The sequence below is a fragment of the Nymphaea colorata genome, chromosome 2, assembly GCF_008831285.2.
Source record: "Nymphaea colorata isolate Beijing-Zhang1983 chromosome 2, ASM883128v2, whole genome shotgun sequence".
NCBI classification, from domain to species: Eukaryota; Viridiplantae; Streptophyta; class Magnoliopsida; order Nymphaeales; family Nymphaeaceae; genus Nymphaea; species Nymphaea colorata.
The window spans coordinates 3,607,874-3,632,767 of NC_045139.1; the positions used below are offsets into that span (position 1 = coordinate 3,607,874).

General features: G+C 37.7%; 4 protein-coding genes across 6 annotated transcripts; all 4 read left to right on the plus strand.

Annotated features, from left to right (window-relative positions):
• LOC116246682 (lipid phosphate phosphatase 2-like) lies at window positions 1-3,778 on the plus strand. The gene is made up of 8 exons (XM_031618502.2): window positions 1-397; window positions 1,447-1,671; window positions 1,787-1,874; window positions 2,026-2,135; window positions 2,272-2,365; window positions 2,733-2,921; window positions 3,019-3,078; window positions 3,355-3,778. The coding sequence occupies exons 2-8, from the start codon at window positions 1,453-1,455 to the stop codon at window positions 3,537-3,539; spliced, it is 945 nt and encodes a 314-aa protein (XP_031474362.1). The 5' UTR covers window positions 1-397; window positions 1,447-1,452; the 3' UTR covers window positions 3,540-3,778.
• A 4,656-nt stretch (window positions 3,779-8,434) lies between these two features.
• Window positions 8,435-13,214, plus strand: LOC116248945 (uncharacterized). Of its 2 annotated transcripts, none has more exons than XM_031621990.2 (8): window positions 8,435-8,705; window positions 8,809-9,523; window positions 9,646-9,827; window positions 10,610-10,781; window positions 10,853-11,055; window positions 12,397-12,519; window positions 12,597-12,688; window positions 12,849-13,214. In XM_031621990.2, exons 1-8 carry the CDS (start codon window positions 8,672-8,674, stop codon window positions 12,981-12,983), a joined length of 1,656 nt encoding a protein of 551 aa, XP_031477850.1. In that variant the 5' UTR covers window positions 8,435-8,671; the 3' UTR covers window positions 12,984-13,214. The 2 variants fall into 2 exon arrangements, with proteins under 2 accessions (XP_031477850.1, XP_031477851.1); XM_031621991.2 differs by having other exon boundaries at window positions 8,438-8,690.
• Window positions 13,215-15,476: 2,262 nt separating this feature from the next.
• LOC116249199 (lipid phosphate phosphatase 2-like) lies at window positions 15,477-19,489 on the plus strand. 2 transcript variants are annotated; one of them, XM_050076448.1, is made up of 9 exons: window positions 15,477-15,493; window positions 15,585-15,739; window positions 16,792-17,018; window positions 17,122-17,209; window positions 17,291-17,400; window positions 17,535-17,628; window positions 18,663-18,851; window positions 18,960-18,987; window positions 19,182-19,489. In XM_050076448.1, exons 3-9 carry the CDS (start codon window positions 16,800-16,802, stop codon window positions 19,249-19,251), a joined length of 798 nt encoding a protein of 265 aa, XP_049932405.1. In that variant the 5' UTR covers window positions 15,477-15,493; window positions 15,585-15,739; window positions 16,792-16,799; the 3' UTR covers window positions 19,252-19,489. The 2 variants fall into 2 exon arrangements, with proteins under 2 accessions (XP_049932405.1, XP_031478257.1); XM_031622397.2 differs by lacking the exon at window positions 15,477-15,493 and having other exon boundaries at window positions 18,928-18,987.
• Window positions 19,490-22,226: 2,737 nt separating this feature from the next.
• Window positions 22,227-24,176, plus strand: LOC116246680 (F-box protein At5g49610-like). Its single transcript, XM_031618496.2, has 2 exons — window positions 22,227-24,026; window positions 24,134-24,176. Exons 1-2 carry the CDS (start codon window positions 22,615-22,617, stop codon window positions 24,174-24,176), a joined length of 1,455 nt encoding a protein of 484 aa, XP_031474356.1. The 5' UTR covers window positions 22,227-22,614.
• The last annotated feature ends 718 nt before the right edge of the window (window positions 24,177-24,894 follow it).

Below are 24,894 nucleotides of genomic sequence, written 5' to 3' on the forward strand. Positions count from 1 at the left end.
CAGATTCAGCTCAACCGCTCTGGCCGATTTTATCCAAATTCCGTCTTCAATAACACCGGTTCCCACTGAGAATCTGAGATGAGTTACTGAAAGAATGAGATGGCGTGGAAAGGAAATTGCACTAAAGACAGGCGGCCCTGGTAGTGATTTGGTTGTTTCGAGGGCCCGTATGTTTGTTTTGTTTGGCATTCAGTCGAAGTCAGTCGTCTGCCTTTTGCGAAGAAAGCTACGGCCGGCGACCAATCCGCCTCCTCTTTCTTTTATGATTGGCATTTGATCATCATTCCCTGCAATATGTCCAGAGAAGGAGAGTGAGAGGGTCCTTATCTTGATCTTCTATGAATTGGGGTTCTCTAGCTTTCTTCCTCTCTGAATTGCCGATTCACTCTGTTGCAAGGTAAGAATTTGATGCCTCTTCCGTTTCCCCCTTTTTTTTTTTGGTTCTTTCATCTAATTTGTCTTTAGATGTGTGAAGAAAATAAAGATCTTTTAGTTGGTTTTTTTTTGGGCTTCGTGGGTTTGATCCTGAAGGAATTTGAAACACTTGTTAGTGGTGGTTATATACTTTTTCTTCTGTCCCTTTGTTCTTTCTTTCTTTTCTGACATTGGTATGCTGTAAATTTTGGTTGTACATGTTGCCTTCTTGGTTTAATTGTAGCAATCTTTTCTTGTGGCAATGAATTTCTGTGTTGGGTCGTTATGTTGTGAGTCTTGTGACCCATTTGTTTGCGGAAATACTTGAGTTGAACTTTTATGTACTCTAGCAGTAGTAGTTAATCGAGTTTCATGGCCCTCATTTGAAATTTTGAACTATGGAGATTTGGTGGTATGGAGTATTTCAGTCTGCTCTGTACCTGACACTTCCCTGCGTTCTAAATGCCTGTTAGAATCTTTCTTCTCAGGTTTATTCTATCGCATCAAAGTGTAAATCTAAAATTAGCTTTCTTTAAAGATTGATATTAAAAAGAATCCCATGTCTTCCAAGATCTGATAAGGAAAACCATTAGGCTGGTTCCAGTGATGCAAGAGGGATTAATTTTTCTTTTTCTATCATTTAGAGTTTCTCGTTCATGACAGAACAGAGCGCCAGTGGCAATTTAACCATATGCAGTAAATTTATATCCTACTTAGATAAGATATAATCCTCGAGAACAGAAGCAATGGCAATTAGAAAGAGAGTTATAGATAGTCTCCATAACATATACTCCTCTTTTTTCCCCTTTTCCCTTTCATGGTTGTGTTTCCCGCTATCTACGAGCACCTTCCATATTCGAACTTTTTGCTAATCATTTTACTTCACTTAGCAGTTGAACTTAAACTATGATAAATTTCTTCTTATAAACATAGACAAGTATAATGTTTCAGAACTGAGACCAGCTGATTGAACATTTTTTTTTCTTGAAAGCAATCGACAGTAATCGATTTCCTTGCTTTGTCATATGACAGGTAAACATGCCAGAAATTCAACTGGGTTGCCACACAATAAAATCCCATGGAATTAAAGTGGCAAGGGTGCATAAGCATGATTGGATGATACTTGTACTTCTTATGGTTCTGGAGCTTATATTGGCGGTAGTTGCATCCCCATTTCACCGGTTTGTTGGAAAGGATATGATGACAGACTTGAAGTACCCAATGAAGGGCAATACAGTGCCATTTTGGGCTGTTCCAGTATGTTATGCTTTCTTGCAACTTGCAAGCACGATGACTTTTCCATGCAAATTTTATCCTCCATATTAACTTATTTTATCCAATCTTTTCTTTTCCATTAATTTATTCTTTTCAGATAATTGGAGTTTTGGTACCATTTATCGTCTTCCTTGTAATCTATCTAATCAGAAAAGATGTGTATGATCTTCACCATGGTATACTAGGTAATTTTTTTCACTTCACTGGCATAACAGACTAGGTGATTGTCTTTTGTCACTTTCTTTATTCTTGCATAAGAAAGACAAATGATTTTCATAACATCCAGTTTGCTCAAAAAGACTGGCCTTAACAATAGCGTCTTGCATGGTTATACAGGAATTCTGTACTCTGTACTGATAACAGCAGTTATTACTGATGCTATAAAAGATGCTGTTGGTCGACCTCGGCCTGACTTTTTTTGGCGGTGCTTCCCAGATGGGAAGGATGTAGGGTTTTCATCTTTCCATCTGCAGATTTTGTTCCGATTTGTTTTTTATGCATTATTCTAGCTTATTCATTTCACAAATAGATTTCTATAACATGTTGTACCTCCAAATAATTGTGGAAGTATGATGCTTTCAGGTGTATGATCCGGTCACAGGCGGTGTCATTTGTCATGGACTCAAAAGTGTTATTAAAGAAGGGCATAAGAGCTTCCCTAGCGGCCATACTTCCTGTAGTATTTCCTTCCTTCTCTCAGATATCTCCTGCTCCTCTCTTTTCTTATATATGTCAATCAACTAAAATATAGAAATATATATCTAGAGTTTTAGGTTAGAAATCCTATTTAATGCTTATTACTAGCGGCATAAATTTTTGAGGAAGCACTGTCTTTGTTCTGCACAGAAAAACACGTATTTCTTACTGCAACATTTGGTAGATGTTTTCCAAGTTAAATCCTGTAGTTTCAGCTTCTGGAAGCCCTTGTGATATTTTTTTCATTCCACCAGATGTTGATGACCTTGCTATGCATGTAGAGATGGTTAGTTGTAGGTCATCTAATAAGATGCTAACCATAACTGAACATTTGAATATATTTGCAGGTTCATTCTCTGGGTTAGGATTCCTTTCGTTATATCTATCTGGAAAACTTAAAGCCTTCGATCAGAAAGGTCATATAGCAAAGCTTTGCATTGTCTTCCTGCCATTACTTCTTGCAGCCCTTGTTGGAACTTCTCGAGTAGATGACTATTGGCATCATTGGCAGGATGTGTTCGCTGGTGGCCTACTCGGTTTGTGTACTATAGGCTTTGCCAATAAATTGAAAGTTCGAGTTAGAAGTAAATGTTTGTTCCTGTTTGTTACTAAGTTATCCACTCTCTTCCACAGGTTTGACAGTGGCTACATTTTGTTATCTGCAGTTCTTCCCAGCTCCATATCATTCAGAGGGTATGTCTTAGCTGTGCTCTTCTTGTGGCATTCTTTTTACCTTTAACTCCATTTTTTTTTTCCAAAGCACTGTATGATGATTTACCGTTGCTCTCTCTCCATACCATGATACCCACACAAAAAGCGCTGACATATAAGAAAATATCTTCTAGCTATTTATAATAAACATGTATACAGGTGATAGGAAAACATCTTCCAGAGGGTTGTTTTGATTAACATGCATCCCTCCTTCGCTTGTAAATGCAACATATGAAGAGCTTTATTTTCATATTGCAGGTTGGGGACCATATGCTTATTTCCGTATGTTGGAAGAACGCAGCACCCAAGGACAATCGAACACTGATCAAGTCAGTTTACAATTAAGAGATTTTCAGACTGATTCTGCAAGGCAAGAGGAAATAGAACAATATTACATGCATGATAGTAACCCAAGCCTTGACATGGAAGGTGGTAGGAGGTGAAACATCTTGTTTTTCCTTTTCCTTTCTCATCCTTTTCCCTTGTAACAGTAGTAGATTCCCTGTGTATTCTGGCACAAACTCAGATCGGTGCAAATTATTCAAAGTCCAGTTATTTGTCGGATTACAGTTTCTCATGAGAGATTTGTTTTCCTGAACATATCACTAACCGATGATGTAAATCTAAATTTTTTCTTTAGTTTCCAATTAAAATCTGCTGGGATAAAGCCTTCCATCTTTTATTCCAAGAGAACCTTATATGCAGAAAGAAAGATGTACAGCCAAAGAATGTTATAGCACAGGTCAGCCCTTACTAAACATTCAAACAAGCCTGGAAACACGTACAGCTTCCCCAAAAACCATGGTAGAAGCTACACTATATCAAAACAGCAGAAGGAAGTTTTTCAAGAATTTACATCATCTGAGCTATCGGAAATAAACGGATCACAACTGATTAGCTATGGCAATCGAGCAAAAACTTGCTAATCTGCATTTGCACGTGATCTCATTCTTTAAGAGCAATGCCACTGCAACTGTCTATCCTTACATCCGCCATGGCAATGCAGAATTAAGTCCATTTCTGCATCAAGATTCACTGTGATCTGCCATATCTTGAATCAATTCAACTGAATATGGAAGCAGATAACATGAAATGCCAAACAGCTGCCCATCAAGAACTATCATCTTTGTCAGACTTGTCACTAGGAAAAACAAGACCGACAGCATTAGAAAATACAAGTACGACAAAGTCGACCCGACAGCCACAAAATTTTACCTTCTGGGGATGGGGAGGATCTGCAGGGTTTTCCCTCTGCGTCCATGACCAGAAAGAATTCCATCCTACATCAAATACGTTTGCATCTTCACCTGTGGTTAACAGTGGCAACCAACAGAGCCTACGGGCTACGACAACGGAAACAGAACAGCGTCACCCGGTGTGTGAACTTTAATGTGAAATACCAATATGGATGCAACAAGCATCCTGGCGTGCATGCCTTCATTGTTTTTCAAATGTGTTAGAACACAGGTTGCTTCCTAGTGAGTGTTTCATCCTAACAGGCTCACCCGCAGTGACTTGTTCTGCTTTCTGCCGTGCCAAATGGCAAATATGGATGGATGAGTAGTGACAAAGATTAGTCTATTGATGTAATTAGGTCTTCAGGTAAGTAGAATCTGTCGGAAGAAGCGCCAAAGCCATCCTCTCTTCTATCCACTTGGGGGATCAAGGTTACTTTAGGACCTGAGTGAACCTATGGTATACCCATGAGAGTGATGCTTTTGCTACTAGTTTAGTAGGGTAGTACCCATGAGAATTACAATGCACTTACATGCTCAATGCTATGCCCTTTGGGGCGATATCACACTGGAATCAGATCTGGTCGAGTTCTCGACTACCAAAATTCCAAAAAAAAAAATTTGGAACTCTAAAATAAATGGTCGCCAAAACCTGGATCTGTAGCCTGATTAATGCAAATCCGGTTCTGCAGTCGATGTTGGATGCAGTTATCAAAATTCACTCAAGTTTCAGCTTTACCCCCTTAGCAGTTCTCTCCATCACCTCCTTTTTTATTTTGTACACATATCCTCTGGGTTCGACCCTGTGTTATCCAATATCTTTTTTCTCTTTTCTTAATTTAGAAGTAGAATTGGCATCTAGGTGACACGGACGTTGCACACCTCACTCGTCACAGCTTGAATGTAGGCGTGGTATGAGTATCGTCAACAAATAAAGTGTTTTTTGTTTTCTTTTTTGTTGAATTATTGACAAAATTCATGGTTTGTTAGTGTGTGTGTATATATATATATATATATATATATATATATATATATATATATATATATATATATATTCATATATATATATATGAATTATTGACAAAATTCATGGTTTGTTAGTTGTTAACTGCTAGTTGTATTTTTTGTAAACAATTATACTTCACCATGCTTTCATTTGCCCCTACACGTTGCATAGATTGACATGTTACCGGGCTGTGTTAGATCCATCTACACCAAAATAATCAATAATCTTATAAAATCGACTGTCAAATTTATATTACAAATTGGTGCCATTCCTAACCGGCAACTTTTCTATATATATATATATATATACTTCACCATGCTTTCATTTGCCCCTACACGTTGCATAGATTGACATGTTACCGGGCTGTGTTAGATCCATCTACACCAAAATAATCAATAATCTTATAAAATCGACTGTCAAATTTATAATACAAATTGGTGCCATTCCTAACGGGCAACTTTTCTATCAAAAATCCTGATCCAATCTAGATTGGATTGACGACCACTTACCAGTACAGAAAAAAAACAAAGTTTTTAACGACGGGAAGAAACGTCACTAAGAAAAGTGTGTTTTTCACGCGTCAGTAAATACCTGTAGTTTTTTTTTTTTTTAACTCAATTGGCGGTTGAATTGCCAATTATTGACACAGTTGTAAAAACTGAAGCTGACAATTGATTTTTTATTTTCATTAGATATATTTTAAAATTTTAAAGCTGAAACTTTAAAATGAACCTTGTGACTTTTTCCCTACTAAAATGAACAAGGTCGTGATCAAGACCTCTATCCAAATTTAAAATAATTGCCCCTTAAAGTTGTAAAACCTTAGATCGTTGCCTTCATTTTCAGACCCAGTATCAGTATCAGCTAGACTTATTTAAATCAGCCAATAGCAACTGTTATCAGAATCAACCCGAAATATCGGCCAGCTGGTTCGAGAGCACCGCATACCAAGTACTAAATATTTTTAATATACTTAGAAGTTTATTATATTTATGTTTTATACAAAATGACTTTTTTAGCATTTTTCTTCGATTCTAACTTCCCATATTTCTTCATAATCTCATTTTAGCAACATTGATCGATACCATCTTGACTCGAACTTGAACTCTCGCTCGCTCGGTTAATGTTAAATAAGTCGAGTTCGAGCTAAACTGATAACTTAAATTTGTAAATGAGTCGAGATCAAGTTGGATGAATTCTACTCGATTCAACTCGTTGAACACTAGTAATTATTTTTGCATTTTCAAAAACATAAAATGGCTTAAATAGAAATGTGTATTTTTAATTTTATTTTATTAAAAGGTAACGGATTTCATCATACATTAGTCACTTGGACAACATAAAATATATATAAAGGCCTACGACGTTTAAACGAGTTGAGCTCGAGATTAAGTTTGTTTTTGCAGGTTCAACTCGAGCTCACCTCATCAAACTAGAGACAAGCTAGCAGTGACTCGACTCGAGTACAGTTTAACCTGGCCAAGCTAGAGCTCGGCTTACTCGTTTTACATCCCTATCTTGACTAACGAAGATAACGCCTTACAACAATTAGCTCATGAAAATTTGCTGAGTTCACGGCAACCGAACACCTGCCATGTATTTGGGTGGGACGCATAACCAGCTCTGCAAATGTAAGCCCTTATTTGGCAATTAGTAACAAAAGTGAGACCTGAATACAAAAGGCTAGACCAAAGGTGGTCTTCTGAAAAATAAAACATTTCCTGCTTTTCCATTGGGTAAAGTAGAAAGAGAAAAGAGTCCGTAGCTTGAAATAAACAACCGGGCGGACAACTTTGCTTTTAATTATTTTTTAGAAAGCGGAAGGTTCTAAGGGCTTAGATAAGATCTACATACATTTCAGTTGCATTACAATCGCTTACTGTGGAAGATTTTTGTCTTTTCCTCGATTTGACCTTCTTTTCCTTCAGCAATAAGAAACCCATTTTTTTTGTCACATGAAGCCTCTATTTTAGTCAACCGTCGAATAAATTTTTATGGAATTTGATCATGGAGCAGCTTGACAGGGTTGTCCACAGAACCTTGTTAGGACCCAATAGCATTTGACAGGGTCAACCAGTTATTGGGGTTTCTCCGAAATGATTTTAAACCGATGGAATAGCTAGAAATTTTTGGTTAAGGGGTACTAAGTGACCGCTTAAAGAAGCGGCAATGGATCTTATTTGTCGCCGCCGAAAGGTACAATAGGACCCATTTATAAAGAAACTGGTCTGAGACTCTTGGGAGTTGGCTCACTTATTATTTTAAACTCCGATTTGATAAACATAATTGAGAGTGTTGCTTTATAAGAAGATAGTTAGTATGTGTTCGAACTTTATTATAGCTTGAGGTTGAACATTGCGGTCCTTTGTCAGCACTAAAATATAAAGTGTTTTGAGTGTACAGAAGGAGTATCACACCATTCAAGTGAGAGCCGAAGCTCCTTTTTCTTTTTACCCTAAAGTTCAAGATTGCATTAGCGCCTAATGGGGGGTCTCAAGCGAGCTTCAACTAGTTCATTGATTCTATTTATTGATATAAAAAGGGCTAATGCTAATGCCATTTGAACCAGTGATCTGCTGTCTACCAATTATTAGCCTCAGCCGATGTGCCAACAAACCCTTTGAGAACATTCAACTAAGTTGTGAATGAAATAACAATTCAGTCAAATTTGGACGCCCAGTCTTTTAACTTGTGAGAAAGGTTATTCGGTATAAAGAACTTCCATGTTGAAGATTGAGCGAGATAACAATTCAGCCGACTTTGTACTTAAGTTAAAGCATTGGACATCGTGGCTTCTTTCAATTCAGGAAATCTAAAGATTTAAAATGATAGGCATCAGGTCCCATGTCTACTTGGTAAACTTCCTAAACTGCTAATCGCCAGATGCTTGCTGTTTCCATCTTCATTAGGCTCATACTCTACAATTACCTTAATACACACTCCTCTCTCTCAATAACACCATCAAAAGCTTTTCCGGGTGAAACTACAAATCAAATTAATGGTGTTGCCACCTACCAATGAAAGATTTATTTAATTATGAAGTTCGGGGGAAAGATCGGCAGCACGCTAAGAAAAGGACGGTCTTCTTGAAATAAATTTATTGGCAGCTATTTGGAGTGAAACCTGAGTCTGGATTGCAAAAAAGGCGTTTTGCATCGTTCGTGTTCGAAATTTTGCTTATTTTTGCCAAAGTAGTTGACTCTCTCTCTCTGTATACTTAAACAGGGGAGAGACATTTGTGAAGCAGGAAGGAATTCGAAGCTGTTCTTTTCGTCTTCTTCCTTCGGAAAGCTCACCTCTGTTTGAGGATTCCAAGAGTGAGACTACATCATCGATGGGTGGCGGTGGGCCTGGTACAACACTTACTAGTAGCTCACCTGCGGCTCCCTTTTTGTTCTTCCACTCTGCTCTTTTCTTCTCTGTTCTTGTGTGGTTCTAATTCGCAAAACTCTTTTTTGCTTCACCTGCCAGGTTTTGTTGGGGAGGAGGAGGACGTCGCAGAACATATGGATGATAGCTTCACCGTTGTCGACTTTCCCGACGACCACCGCACAGGAACCTCTTGTTGGCCCCTCCTCATGAAAGACGATGGTTCTCTCGGTGCAGAGAAGCCGGTCGATGAGTACCGTGCTGGAGAAAGTCATGGTCTCAGTAGTGATTTCGTTAATGATGTTGGTGAGACTCAAAGAAAGGAAGAAGTGGGAGAAAAGGAGGAATTAGAAGAAGAGCAGGAGGAAATTATGAAGGCAGAGGAGATAAATAGTGTAGTAGTGGGGGAGGAAAAAGAAGAAGAAAAGTACAATCATGTTCGCCAATTGGAAGGGGAAGAAGATGGTGACGACGACGATATAAATGATGCTGATGCTGACGCTGATGATGATGATGATGATGAGGCAGTGGAAGATGAAGAGGAGGAGGAGGAGGAGGGGGAAGAAGAAGAAGAAGAAGAAGAAGAAGAAGAAGAAGAAGAAGAAGAAGGTACTGATAGCAAATATGAAAGTTTTGTGGCGGAAGTGGATGTTAATACGGTGGCTTTTGATAGCTCTAAGCTTTCAGTAGGGGTGACCCCTATGAACTTTGGTACTGATAAGAAGAAAATGAAAGTCTACCAGTCCTTGATGAATAATTACCAACTTTCCAAGAGGAATCGTGATGCATATAGAGGTTTGAAGAGTGATATATTGAGGTAATTGTGTCAATCTCGTTGTTGGTGTGCCTGATTTTACAATCATTACATTTATTATGTGCCAATACTTATGGAAATACATTCACGTCTGTATCTTTCTTTTATCTGTAATACATGTTTAGATATAAGCCTGGTTGTTACGTAATTGAGAGGGATGGCGTTGACTGGTGCGATTATGAGATTCCACAAATCACAACACTCTTGTTAGTTGGTCCCAGGGGATCAGGGAAGAGCAGACTTGTGAATAGCATTCTGAGGATGTTTGAAAGGGAGAACGGTTCGACAGGGAGGGCTGCTGTTTCTTGTAAGTTGGTGCTTTGATGGAATATTCTTTTGAATTAGTGTTTTCATAATTCGTCACAATGTTATTTGGTATGTCTTGTTTTTATTGGCCATGGAATGTTAAAATAGGTTTTCTGTTAAATTTTGATAGCTGGGCCTGCTGGTTCAGAACCAATGGCAACGATGAAGGGACATATCCCTCTTTTGTTTGTCTTGAAAATAGTCAATTGACGGTTCCAAAGTTGTTGGTCAAAAAATGATTGTACGTATTCTTGTTTTTTTTTTATATGTTTTTGGTAGGTTGAAGGAATTATGATGCTTTCTGTACTTTTATCATCTTTCTGCATTCGTTTGTAGTCAATGTAACGTTCTTAGTATGTTTTCTGATTTCTCCCTCAATCCACCTATTGTAAATTTGTTGGGACAACGTTTCTGTGGAATAACATAAATAAACTAGTCCCGAACTCTGCAATATTTGTCAGATTAAAATCATATTCCTGCATCTTTTGTGAGGTCTCTGTGGGATAACAAGCTTGCTGGCGCAAAGATGTTCTTTCTGGTTGCATTTGTCTCATTGCAATTTATTTACTCCCTGACGTTGTTCTTTGCTTCATCAACTTTTTAATTCTGCAATCTGGTCAAGCTATATATGGAGATGAAATATTTTATGGACCAAAATTTAGCTGTTAGTGCTAATTTTGCATCTAAGATTTGTCCTATTATGATGTATACCAATCAAGATGGTAGCATTGATAATCTTCGTATAATGAACTGACACTGACAGTGCCGTGGACAATCTTTCAGACAATTCAGCTGGGCATGGTACACTTTTTCTCCAGGAGTATGATTTCCCACTTAATTCTCCTTCATTTTGTGTCTACGACACCCGAAGTCTATCTCAGGACATGAATGAGAACTTAGAAAACATTAAAGAATGGATGGTAGCAGGTGTTCGGCATGGAGCACCAGTATTGAGGTTTGATATTTATCTTTCATCTTGTTATCCATTTTGAGGACTCCCTGTTAATAAAAAAATGCTCACGACAGAAAATCAGATGATGCAGAGACACGTAAGGCCATTTTGTGCAGAGGACGTCAACTGGATCACTTGTTCAATAGGGTGAAGGAAGTCAATTTTGTTATATTTGTCGTGAGTGGGCTGTCAGTAATAGAAGCCATGAGAAATGGTGATAATAAATACTTTGATAAGCTTGCTAAGAACTTCAATTGCCCATACCTTTCGTTTAAAGGTATCTCTCTGTTTTCTCATGTCTCTGTTGCAGCTGTTTGCCTTTGATATTTCACTGCTGGATGACTGAAACATTATTCAAGTGATTATATTTTATAACAGTCATGTTTAGATTGGGAGATACCTATGAGATGTGCAATGTACTATTATTGTGGATATTTTCAGATGTGCAAGGCACACTCTTTTCACACACCTCAGTAATATCTTAGGCACATGTCCATTGCAAGTTGCAATATTTCTACGGTGATTTTCATATTTAAATGCTTCATATTCAAAAAATATTCACACAAGTTTCTTTGCTTCGTTGCTGCTTTTAGATGAGTATATACTGCATTCTAAATTGTGATGTGTGCCCCATGTAAAACATTACAAAAAGCACATGCAAGTGACAACCTTGTTCTAAACGTTCATAACTTCATATGCTTATACTGTTGTAGGCAATGCCGTTGCCTTACTATGCATCTTCCTTTTGGTCATGTCCTTCTTACATAGGTTTCAGGTGTTTATGCTGTTTCCCGTTTGATTTGTACTCGTGAAACCCATACTCTAATTTGCCAGGTAAATGTGTTCATGTCATGTTCCGGCTTATGGTTTAAAATGTTCCCATGGTACTCATTTACTTCCTGAGTTTGCAGCAAATTTGAGGTCCGATAATCTGTTTCCATCAAATATAGCCAATGTATCTCATTCAACCTGAAAGTATACGCCAAAACCCCTCGAATGCACCAGATTCAATGATCATAAGCAATGTGCAGGAGTAAAGAAGTTAGGCTGGTAGTTTATATTTTCTTTCAGTTGGGAAAATTAGCCTAAAACCGGTATATATGCTCATGTATTTGCCTCCATACCATGCAAAAGTTCTGACGTGCTCTTCTAAATTTCAGGCCTCGTGCTTGTTCATGGGTAAAGTAGAAAAACATATTAGCAAAGATTACTTGAACAGAATAATGAACAACATTTTTCTCATCATTTAACTGAATGTGATTTGAAGTTGTTTATAACTTTATACTTCATGAAGCAAGTAGAGTCATGCTGTTTGAACGGGCTTATTGGTTTACATGTCTGTTTTTTCTTGAATTCGACCAGATGGGTAGAGTGGTAGACCCATGTTTCATAGCTGCCCAAAATTTTCCCACTACTCCCTGTTCCTCATATACCCTGAATGTCTATTTTGGCTTCGGATGGCAAAGAGCAATCACTTTGTGGACATGTTATAACATATTAAGTGTGCAAATGGGAAATGAAATTGGCTTATCTTTTCTCTTTGTTCATGACTGGAGTCATATTATATGATAGAAGGCCAACTGCTATAAATGGTCAACTTTGTTTATCATGATTCCAGATGACAAGCCAGTTCTGGTTGTCACACATGGTGACCTACTGGACATCTCTGAGCGTGTTGTTGTCCGCATGCAACTTGGCGAAGTCCTTGGAGTTTCACCACTTAACATTTATGACATCCCTGGTAACAGTTACGAAGTTGTTGATACTCTGCTTTCTTTGTTGTCAAACATGGATTGAACTTTGTTAATTGGACTGCAGACAAGTGGGATACTGCAACCAGATTGTCAATAGTTGGTATGTTAGTGGATGCTCTGGACCATGCAGAAAACAATCTATCTATCAAGCGAAAGGTACTAAGTCAGAGCTTCAAGGTCTGTTTTGTAAGAAGAGTTCCTGTGAAGTCCATTATAATAATTGCAATTCAGCTGCTGGCATATACTCACAAGAATTTGATATAACAAATTTTAAATGAGGCTAAATTCGTCCACTGATTTCTAGATACCTATGCAGGTTCCTCTGTTGAATGTGGTTATGCTGCTTCTAGAGTTGCTGCTTTTGGGCCTTATTATCCTCTACTTGTCATCCTATTTTCGAAGGGATCAAGTACCTGAGTGGCACAATATCCGTCACTTGTGGTTAGGCTGATGGATTTCAGTATTTTGAAATGTAACTTGGGTGTACAGGAGAACCATGTCCATGCCTCTGCTGAAATTCTATCCATCATAACCTTGTATCTTTCTCTCTCTCTCTGGTTTCACTATCTGCAAATAGTTTAATTACAGTAACATGGACTTTTTATCTCATTAGGATATTTAATAAAGATGTAAATGTCTGAATGGTGTTCAAATAAATCAATGGGTTTAAAGCTTTTGATCATGTCCTTTTTCTGTTTTTCCCCATTTCCTGCAAGTCATGACCCTTGAGAGTTTGGGTTTTGAATATGAGAACCTGCTTCTATCCGGCATGTCTGAATGAAATCACCAGTTAACTGTGCATTGCAATATAATTCCTTTCAGAGAGAAAATGGATCCCCAAGCTTAAAGCAAAAAACAGATAAATCTCCTGTTCACCTTATTTTTTCATTGGTTCAAGAAAGGTGTAGGGAAAACCCAGTCCTAAGCCCTTCCGATCCGAGGTAGCAGTAAGAAAATCCTACAGGTGTCTTTGATTGCCTTGGACCTCAAACATGTGGTGATATGAGATTTTTGGGATGTTGGGTTGCAAGATCTCATATAAAAGTATTTGAAAAAATGAAAAAACTAAGTTTGAAACAAAAGATTTAGAAAAAATAAATTGAATGATACTTTTTTAGCTTATAGACTGCAAATTACAGGGAGACACAAACAGAGAGAGAGAGAAAGAAAGCAACTTCTGATTAAGTATGCAATGTTCCCAGATGTGTATAGTTTTTAAATTCAAAATAAACAGTATAAATGTCTCGGTTAAAGATAATTTGTTTATAATTTAATAAGGTTAGAAATTGTCTCTCTTCTTGGGCAACGTTTGAACCAAATGTATAAATGAGGTTTGATGTTGGCATGTTGGTCTGCAAATGATCCTAATTAAATCCAAATCAAATTTAGATTGATTTTGGAGAATCATATATCTGAGCCCAAATCAGGGATGTCAATGGATAACTTTACTGTATCTAATCTATAGGATGCTTAAATATTTTTATTTATATTCGGATTCGAATAACAATAACGAAAAATATATATAGTATTGATATTTGATTAAAACTTTACAATTTGAATCTCATCCAAATCCGACTTCTATTTTTACATCTGAATCCGATTCCTATTTTTTCATACGCAACAAAATTCTGGGCGACATTTTAACATGTTTTGGAATACGACTTTTCAAAAAGTATGGACATTAAATATAGAATATTCATTCGAAGTTAAATTTGAGTTTGAATCTAGACCCAACCGATCACATATTTATTTGAAACTAATTAATTCTGAATCCAGTAGGATATAAGTTTTTAAAATTCAAATCCAATCTGATTTCTTAATCAGATATTAATTTTTTTTTCATATCCAATTTTTTGAAGTAATTCAATCAAATATTCGGTTTGAATTTGATCCATTGATATAGTTAGTCTAAACCTAACTTCAAATCAAAACCAAGTAGTTTGAGCCATTTACATTATTACAGCCGATTGACATCAATAACCAATATATAACATTCTAAAAAATTTGATCTTATATTGAAGATCGTGAGGGATCTTAGGGAACTCTGGTTTTTAGCATTTTTTTTTTGCTGAAACCAAAACTGTGAAGAGAACCAGTTGGGATTTATAAGACCAGGGGCTCGAGCTTAAGGGTGGGTTGAGTCGTTACAAAAAGATCAATTGGGTGATGACTCCGAAATTAGACAAGTCTATTAGAGATGATCATATGCTTCTCTCTCTCTCCATCGATTAAGTTCATCATTTACACACCATATTTTCAAAATAAATTCCTTATTTCATGTTGTCATGATTTATGGTGTCATCTTACCTTTGACAATGTCATCTCCTTAACTTAAAAAACTCCCGCTATGATCGCCAAATCTGACACATAGATAATTTATTGACATGAAGGGTTGACTTTTTTATTATTTCATAAAACACTTGATTTTTTTTATGAGAATCCATAAAAAACACAGCATATTGTCGACTGCAGCCACTTTCCACTTTTCCCCGTAACATAAAAAACACAGCATATTGTGTGTTTGATTACTCTAGATTTGAAAGCAATTGATCTGATGCCATGCAGATTTAACATGACATGACGTGCTTTTGTTGAAGTAGCAAACCATCATTGGTCAAATCCATGGTTCATCAAACTAAGGATTTTAAGTACAGACCTAAGAACTTAAGATCCATATTGCATTGAAGAATGATCATAGTTAAAATTGAAAGAGAAGAATCTAATCTTAAATCAAATATTAAATTCGAGCCTATCAAACACCTCCATAAAATTAGAATCCAAAAACAACTATATCAAAGTCAAACGATATTCCACGCCAACAAGATATGAGCCCACTAGAATCGTGATCTCACCGGAACACAACCGTTGAGAATGAACACGGTTGTCGGATGGCTATTCGCAAGGAGTGAGTGAACAATTATAGGAAAAGAGGAGCCCCCTTGGAGTAATTGTAGCGAATTTGTGAGTATTAACGCTATTTTAGCTTCTCACCACTATCCTCAAAATTCGTGAACGATGCAGAAGTTTATTGTATTTGTTATTTGGCCCACAGGAGAGAGTCAGAGAGGGAAGTGACGTTCAAATTGTGCAATTCAGTCTCTATCTGGGCGTCGACGGAACTGGAATTTCCTCAAAATCTCCACAGGGTGGAAAGACGACCGAGAGAAGAATCAGAAGGAAAAGCGCAGAGGGCTGTCTGCTGATCAGGTTCAATTTGTTCATTTTCTTTCCACATTTCTTTCTTTCTGTTGCTTCTCCGGTTCGCGCGCTTCTTGTTTTTGGAGATGATTTATCATATCATGGTCTTTTGGGGACTTCTGTGTTCTGCATCTTTCTTGTGATGTCGCGAAAATTATGACTTTTTCTTGTATTGGGGAGAGAAGAATGGGAAGGAGACTTTGGGTCCGTTTCCTTGAATTGGACCTTCAAGTGGACGGCTTATTGATCGTTGTTTTTACCCTTTTGGTGTTCTACCGTAAAACGTATTTTTATGTGTCTAATTTTTTGTTTCTGACGAGCTTCGTCTCACGTAAAGCGAAGTTGCATGAAAAAGAGGGAATTTCAATCCCGTTTTGATACAAATAATCAATGAATTTGTCGAAAGTAATTGGGGCTGACACATTAAATATTTCAACAGAACCTTAGCCACATTACTTGCTTTTCTGAAATTTTTAATTGTTTTTCCTGCTTAAGCTATGAGTACTAGTATGACACCATGTTCACATTGTTGTGAGAGCTGATTTTTTTTTCTTGGACTCTGTTTAGGCTCTGTTTTCATTCTTCGCTCTTCGTCTACTCTGACACACTTCGTTCGCCCTTTCCTTTGACGTACCATGAGCTGAACTTTCCAATCAATCAACAAAATATTCTTTGAATAAGATCACAGATTCCATGATTCAAGAGCAATGTTGTTTTTTCACAGAAAAGGTTCCTTGGCAGGGGAATGAATATTAACTGCATAGCATACACATACATCTATGTAATGATGGAAAGTGGGAAAGGGGGGATTAATTTTTTTTATCAGGATACGGCTCGTGTCGAGGAAGCAAAAGCAGGAGAAACAAAATAAACAAGCATTTCAAAAGTCATGTGGTGAACTTTCTTCTATCTGATTCATCTCAGTTGATTTTAAGTGTTAAATGGGTCTAAGGCTCTAAGCAGCATTGACATGAGTAAATTATACAAAATGTGCACTTTTCTGTCACAGTTTCCTTTAAGAAGAAGTTGCATTTTATATTCTTTTGTTTGTCATGTCGCAGGCAAAGACATGCCAAAACCTCTGTTGGTTACTCACACAATTAAATCACATGGAGTTCAAGTAGTAAGGTTGCATATGCACGATTGGCTCATACTTGCACTTCTTATGGTGTTGGAGTTTGTTTTGTCAGAAATTGTGCCTCCATTTCATCGGTTTGTAGGGAAGGAAATGATGGTGGACTTGAAGTATCCACTCAAGAACAACACTGTACCCTCTTGGACTTTACCTGTATGTACTGGTTTCCAAGAAATAGTCTTTCTAGTGAACATTCATTGTGTCATGTTGCTTTTGTATCTCTTGAATTATGTGCTACCATTTTTCGTGTTCACAGATAATTGGAATTTTGGTGCCTTTTGTCTTCATCTTTGTGTACTACATAATCAGAAGAAATGTTTATGATTTTCATCATGCCACACTTGGTAATTACTTTTGTTGATCATTTTTTTTCCGTTGGAATGTTCAGTAACTTATGAACGTTCATATTTTGTATTGTTGAACAGGGCTTCTGTTTGCTGTATTCTTTACGGGAGTTATAACAAATGCTATTAAGGATGCCGTTGGTCGACCTCGGCCTGATTTCTTCTGGCGGTGTTTCCCTGATGGAAAGGATGTAGGATTGCATCCTTTAAGTTTTTGACTAAGAAATTCACTTAGTGTTTTACAGTAAATTTTTGCAGATTAATCCGTTTATTTTCTTGATATTTTTCTGTTTATTCAACCAATTGTTGACATAGAATTGTGCAGGTGTATGATCCTCTCACAGGCGGTGTAATTTGTCATGGGCAAGATAATCTCATGAAAGATGGACATAAGAGTTTCCCTAGTGGACATACTTCTTGTACTTATTTCATTTCTCCTTCTGACTAAATACCTTGTGAGAGCTGACTTTTTTTCTTGTTAGAATAGTCTATGTGCTTCAAATCTCCAATTATTTGTTCTTGATCTTTAGCATTATGATGCTTATTTTTTGATGACGGCGAACTGAATAAATCTATGTTTAGTATAGGAGCCATTGGAACTTGGTGATGTTGCAGCATATTCAGTACCAGGTCAGAACTGAAGTCATAAACAAACCATAGAAAAGATATCTTCAGAAAAAAGGAAAAAAAAAATATAGAAGCTAACATGTAAGAAGAGAGGGACTGTTGTACGCATTAGGCGGTTACTGCCAACCTTAATCGCTCATCTCATTCTTGTCAATAGACATTTACATATATACATACAGAAACAAGAAGTTTCGAAGGCATTACAATATGTTAATTTCTTTTCTAAAGCTTGAAGTTTTACCTTCACTTTGACATAGTGTCACAAGATATCGTGAGATTTTCGAAAATATCATGATTTTTGTGAGAAAATCAAATAAAACGACAAAATCAGGAAAAAGTAGTGAGATTTTGAAAATCCTGCCAAAACTAAACTGTCGCGATTATTGTGATCTTTTCCTGAGATTTTAATATTTTGTAATTTTTAGATTTTTTTAGGTTTTCTTATGATTTTTTTTAATTTTTTAAAAATTGTCGAGATTTTCCTGAGAACTTTGCCAAACAATACCAAGAAAAATCTTGCCGATACTTTCCATAGAATGATATATTTGATGATGCTTTGAGTCTTGAATACATGAAAGTGCTATTTGTTAGGTACAGGCCGGATCAATGGAAATTACTACCAAATTTCATATTTTGGTGCTTGTGATCTTGTTGGTTGATAATATAGGAGAATTCTTAATAAGCATTTTGACATACAATCATGTTTTCTTTTAGTATGAATGTTTGCATATCCACCTTTTCTCGAAGCATTCTCAACAGTATGTCATAGAGGCATTTTGCATTTTGTTGCATTTCATATACTAATGGGAATTGAAAATTTTGACAGGGTCATTTGCAGGATTAGGATTCCTTTCCCTCTACCTGTCTGGAAAAATTCAAGCATTTGATCAGAAAGGTCATGTAGCAAAACTCTGTATTGTATTCCTGCCATTGCTGATTGCTGTTCTTGTTGGAATTTCTCGGGTGGATGACTATCGGCATCACTGGCATGATGTTTTTGCTGGTGGCTTTCTAGGTATGTGGAAAGGTAGAGTTCAGATTAGTCGAAGATATCTATCCTTGATACTTACTTTCAGTGCTACTCTCTGTAGGTATGACAGTTGCTACCTTTTGTTATTTGCAGTTCTTCCCAGCCCCATATCATTCACATGGTACGTCTGCAGCTAGTTTCCTTTTAATCTCTAGTATTTATATTTATGCTATAATGGCTTTCCTCTTCCTTTCTTTATGTGCTTTTCAAGGTTCATGGTGGATATTTAGTTGTTCATCCTGTGTGTGTCTGGGAAAAGCTATTCTTATACAATCTGCAAATCCTAGGCAAGAAGATAACATTTCTTTGTGGCAGGTTGGGTACCATATGCATATCTCCAGTTGTTGGAAGGTTTAGGAAGGAACCGGGAAGAATCAGATTCTGACTACATCCCTTTACAACTAACAGAAGTTGGAACTTCGTAACAACATTCACAGCATAAAAAATCAAGAGAATCTGGCACAAATGCCAGTTCATATGAGGAAGACGGTAGAATTTGAATTCTGGTTTCTTCTTTCCCCTTTTCTGCTTGTGAGTCTGTTAAGCTCCTTCTAAATGCTTGTTATGGCTTCACATTCTGGTTTCAGTGCCTATGAAAATGTATATGCAATTTTCCAAGTTAATCTATTTGTTAGATGCTTCTGCTTTGTGGACATAATGCATGCTTGTGTCATAGATATATGGTAAACTTCATAGAATTGACTGTAGCCTCGTCTCTGAAGACTACCACCATATGTATGTGGCTGGTAAATGTTTTATTACAAGTTTCCGTGAGGTCTCATTCTTCCTGCAGCGAGTTGTTGGTAGTGTGATAACCATCAATTTTTGTAGATTCGACGATGGCCATTGAAGTGAGAGAACTAAAGCTGCTTCTGTTTCAAGTTCGATGATCCTGCTCTGTTACGCTGTACCAGTCATAAAAATGGCTGTCTTTGTGTTTTGAAGGCAGATAACAAATGTCCTGCAAGGGATTTCATTTGTCAGGAAAACATGCAAAGGTTGGAGGTGGGTGAGCATGATCTTGTCCAATCTGTGCTACATGGTGAATCCCATGGTTTCTTGTGCATCAAAAGTGGTTCGGGTACAGTAACTTTGTGAGTGATCACATTGAAATAACCCCAACGCAACCCTGCCGGGAGATTAGGCTCTTCACCTTTTGTTAAGAAAACGAAAAAGAAAAAAGAAAAATAATGAACCACAGCGACCAACAACGAACAACACAAGTACGGACAGAATCTACCCCGAAGTCACCTATCGTGACCGGAAAGCGTTCCCAATCAAAGGTTTAGACTCATACATTGAAATGACTCGTTATTTGTGCTCATAGTTACCATATCTCTGTAGAGAAAGGGAGCATAAAACTTTGAGAAATTCACAGTAGACAAGGAGGGCTATGGCAAACTACTGGTGTGATGGAAAATGAAATGGCCAGTAGCTCAAATTACAGAATGAACCGAGGCTTGTCAGTTCTTCCCGTCCAACAAAAACAGGTGAATATATGTCCCTACTGAACAACGTGCATGGAGGGCATCTTCCTTGTAATAGAAACCAAATTGCCTTGCAAGGATGAGAAATTAGTCAAGATGTCAAATTTGGCTTATGTAAGCATCTCCTCAGCATATTTCAGACATAATAAGCTAAGGAGAGTAACAGTTTACTGTAGAAGACTTAAACGCTGCACACGACCATCTAATTGTGGGCACTGACTCTTTAAAAGGAATCATAGTTGGCCGGACATTACAAGAAAAGGGCAAGCAATGTATACGAGTGCAGTTTTCCTCCAGTTTAGCAACACGCAGTCATGAAGAAACTCAAGCCCGACAACAGTTGAGTTGCATAAACAAGTGAAGCTTTCACAAGTTGAACAATTGGTTTGCAACCGGACGGTTGGAGAAATCAACTTTCATGTTAATTATTTGGGCTGTCGATTTTAAAAGGATCAAATGTTAAAGATTTAGTTGCAAATTAATATAGAAATCAAACTGTTTTTTAAGAATCTGAAATACTCTTCAAAGTAAGGGAGAGATAAATGAAACCCCTTATCTCTTTTGAATGGTATTTTAGACTCCTTAAGAAACCGTTTGACTTTTATAATTGTAAATTAATATCTACTATTTAATTTCCTTGGAATCGATGGCACCAGAATTTCCTATCAAATTTGAGTTTACGAGTGTTTGATAGCTATATGTTTTTCCATACATATTTAGATGCGCATTGTTGCCCGGTGCCTTTTCAAAGTGCTTTGCAAGGCTCATAGATGTATATGACCCCATCAAAATTGAACCGTCTCCCAAGTTGAACTGAGTAAAGTCAGCTTGGGATCGAGGAAGAGAACAAGAAAAGAATAAGAGAGTCACTGTGGGCATCCAAGCCCTCGGGCAGAGTTGGATATTTTTTACTAAAAGGGTACTAATTAGGGAGGAAAGCAGACCTTGTAATCTAGTGGTTCGTTTGGTAAGTCGAACACTTTGTGACTGTTTGATGAATCTAATGAACATTTCTCTAGTATTTCATGAATTTCTTTTAATCTTTAGGATGGATCTATGAAACATTAACAGAGCATTCTTTTAATCTTTAGGATGGATCTATGAAACATTAACAGAGCATTCCAACTGCCAAACAACTTCTAAAGGAATTATGAAGGGTTGGCATAAGCTTCCCTACCTTTGTTAATTAAAGATAGCAAATACATCTCATTAAGCAAGAAAAATCCTATGTGGGGAAAGGCCATTAGTAGTGATGTGCCTATCACATCAATTAGCTCAGATGGCAAAGTTATGAAGAAACTATCAGTGAATACCATGTGTAAATATATAAGAGAAACCAATACGACAACAAAATTTTCTAAGGTCCAACTGCTCGGAAAAGTAAGTCTCATCTCACTTCCAAAGGATTGTACCATGTTCCTTTGTACAACCTCAACTTAAAAATCAGGTTCCTCATAACAATTTAGAGCATCTAAAATGATATTATGGCGTTAGATTCAACCTAGACTATTATGAACAGAGTGAGCTGCCTCTATATCCGGAAACTGATTCCCCATATAAGAGAGAGGGAGAGTCAAATAAACACAAAGACACATTAATTAGTTTGCAAGATAAGTCACTTAGTTCCATCACACTTGTTCATCCATATAACATGCGAATCAGTGCAAGCATTATATATATATATATATATATACAAACAAGATAATCACAAAATGCTGAACTTTCCTATTCAGTTTCACATTTAATTTGTATGTCAAAGTCTGAAACCGACTCTCCGATCATTTAAGCTTGACCTGAAACGATATACAATAAAATAATTCTTCTTATTAAGGCTTGAAGAACGCATTAACTTTCTTATCCTTATCCCCCCGACTATCCTTACCTTATCTTCTCCATCTTAACTTCCACTTGATCTCAAAATTGTTATTTATCTTCTCCATCTTAACTTCCACTTGATCTCAAAATTGTTATTTATCTTCTCCATCTTAACTTCCACTTGATCTCAAAATGGTTATTTATCTTCTCCATCTTAACTTCCACTTGATCTCAAAATTGTTATGTCTCCTATACCGAAGAAATTTATCTCTTTATCATAAATATGATCAGCTGATCTTGGTAATCGGCCGTTCTCTATCGGAAAAATCTCTCGTTAGGAGAAATACCAGGAGCTGAGAGTAACTAGCCTCATTGACAACTGGGAGCAGGAGGGAAGAAGCATAGAGGAGGAGGAGGAGGAGAGACCTTTTCCCTCCTCGATCAACATGGGGAAAAATAACAGGGAGAGGAAGGCGACGAGGCAGGGGAGAAAAGGAATTAAGAGGGAGAAGCAGAGCGTCGGTACCGGTGAAAAAAGCATCATCGAATCCAGCCAGATGACTGGTCACTCGGATTCTATTTGGCTTCCCATGGAAATAGTGACGGAGATCCTTTCTCGCCTTCGGCCGGAGCCATTGTTGAGGTTTAGGTCCGTCTGCAAGTCATGGCGTGATCTTATCGACAGCCACGACTTCATCCACAATCTGCACCTTCCTCGCGCCAGGGCCGCATCTCCCACGAACCTCCTGTACCAACGGATGAACGACCTGTTCTGCTTTGATTACGAGTCCCCTGCCTCCACCTCCAGGAAGATCCGCCTTCCTTTCCCAACCGGCCATCGCGACGTCTCATTAACCTCCTGTCGCGATGGCTTGCTCTGCTTGTCACGGCTGAATCTGAGGACGGGCGTTTATTCCTTTAATGTCGTCAATCCAATCACCGGAAAGGGTGTGCACCTCCCTCAAACGGGTTGTAGGTCTGCCCTTCATACCTGCCAGCTCCTATGGTGTCCTGATCATGAAAGCGTTGGAGGAGGAGGTGGGGTTTACAAGGTTCTCTTCGTCTACAGGGAGACGGAGGGCGGAGTCCGCTCTCTTGTCTGTACGCTTCACCGGATGGACCTGACCTGGCGACGTATTCCTAACTCTTTTACAACTTGGGACAATGACTACGGGGAGTTGAAGGAGTCTCCATGCGTCAATGGAGCTGTTCACCGCGTCCACAGCTACCTTCGCGAGGATTTGGAATGCGGCATTGCCGCCTTCGATATCCACCAAGAGAGATTTACAGAAATTGGGTTCCCTCCGGACTGTTGCTCCCCAGAAAAGAAGTGTTGGAGTGTCTCCGGCTATTTACGCCATGTGCCGAGAGTGGCGGAGCTGAGAGGGCTCCTTGCTTTGTTCCACATGGATGGTTCTGGCACTTTCATGGAGACATGGTTGCTGACTGATTATTATGGTGGCGTTTGGACCAAAGATCACACCATCTGCCTTACGGTACTGTACAAGGAGCTTCATTTGGACATGAGAAACAGAGGCCCGAAAGAGAGTCTCCATGTCTACCCTGTGGTCAAGTTCAGCGACAAAGAACTGGTAATGAGGATTTATGCTCCTGTACCACCGCCGCCGCCGTCGTCGTCATCGTGTTGCTGTTCAAGCGCGGGTTGCTGTTCAAGCGCGAGATTCTTTACCTATGAGTTCTTCTCTTATGACCCTGTGCTAAAGAATACGTCCATTCTAAGCGGAATATTGGACATTAATGGTCTTTACGTAGAGAGCCTGGTTTCCCCTTGCGAAACGACGACGACGACGACGACGAAGGAGAATAAAAAGAAGAAGAAGAAGAAGAAGAAGAAAAGGTATTAAGTTGTTCGTTTTTTTAGTGTAATTAGTGACTAACCTCGGTTTAGATTTGTCGCTTCTTTTGTGCTAATTAAAGCTGGTTTTGGTGGTTTTGCTTCTGCAGATGGATAATGGAAAACGGATGCATCGCTTCTCATCAGCATTGATACATACAAATAGTGTTCTCCTTTACACTTTTTTTTTTTATTATTAATGTTGTCGCTTTATACATCTAATTCTTAAAAGAAGAAACTTGAATTCATTTCTCAAAACTTTGTTAAGCTTAGTAATGAATTAATGTTATTTGGTTCATGGCTCACCCGTTTGTTGATATATTTTCTTTTTAGTTCTGCCTTCACATGACTCATTGTCACCCTTTTGATAATACATTTTCTTTTTATTGGGTGTAGATGTTAAGAGCTCGAACAAGGAGTTCAAAAGTGCAATATACAAGTTGAATCAATATTAATGCTTAAATATCTGAGTATAAAACTAGTTAACGTTGGTAGCTCTATTCCTCCTTCCTCATCTATCTCGTTAAATCTCTTTTCTTACAAGAGCCAAACCCTCGGCGGAATTGCAACTGTTTAAAATGGTATAAAACATTAGGGTTTAATTTCCAGAATATATATCTTGAATTCAGCTTTGTCACCAGATAATAATCTAATCAACGGATCATAATGAAATCAAATGTGCCCTTTATCGTATCTTTTTCTTATCGGATATTCATGTACTCGGAGAAAAGTCTTATACCATATCTCATTTTAAATCCAAAACATTCAAATTCTTAATACGACTTTTACATTCATATTTGAATCTGAATTCAACTTGTAAATGCTCAACCAAATCTAAACCACGTTATGGTATATATGTTAGTGATTGATT

Excerpts from the sequence above, each read along its gene's own strand:
- LOC116246682 (XM_031618502.2), top strand. The coding sequence starts at position 1,453 with ATGCCAGAAATTCAACTGGGTTGCCACACAATAAAATCCCATGGAATT. Across the intron at positions 2,366-2,732 it reads CCCTAGCGGCCATACTTCCT|GTTCATTCTCTGGGTTAGGA; the intron begins GTAGTATTTCCT and ends ATATATTTGCAG. Across the intron at positions 2,922-3,018 it reads GTTCGCTGGTGGCCTACTCG|GTTTGACAGTGGCTACATTT; the intron begins GTTTGTGTACTA and ends TCTCTTCCACAG.
- LOC116248945 (XM_031621990.2), top strand. The coding sequence starts at position 8,672 with ATGGGTGGCGGTGGGCCTGGTACAACACTTACTA. Across the intron at positions 11,056-12,396 it reads CCCATACCTTTCGTTTAAAG|ATGACAAGCCAGTTCTGGTT; the intron begins GTATCTCTCTGT and ends TCATGATTCCAG. Across the intron at positions 12,689-12,848 it reads ATCTATCTATCAAGCGAAAG|GTTCCTCTGTTGAATGTGGT; the intron begins GTACTAAGTCAG and ends ATACCTATGCAG.
- LOC116249199 (XM_031622397.2), top strand. The coding sequence starts at position 16,800 with ATGCCAAAACCTCTGTTGGTTACTCACACAATTAAATCACATGGAGTT. Across the intron at positions 17,210-17,290 it reads TTTTCATCATGCCACACTTG|GGCTTCTGTTTGCTGTATTC; the intron begins GTAATTACTTTT and ends ATTGTTGAACAG. Across the intron at positions 18,988-19,181 it reads AGCCCCATATCATTCACATG|GTTGGGTACCATATGCATAT; the intron begins GTACGTCTGCAG and ends TCTTTGTGGCAG.
- LOC116246680 (XM_031618496.2), top strand. The coding sequence starts at position 22,615 with ATGGGGAAAAATAACAGGGAGAGGAAGGCGACGAGGCAGGGGAGAAAA. Across the intron at positions 24,027-24,133 it reads AAGAAGAAGAAGAAGAAAAG|ATGGATAATGGAAAACGGAT; the intron begins GTATTAAGTTGT and ends TTGCTTCTGCAG.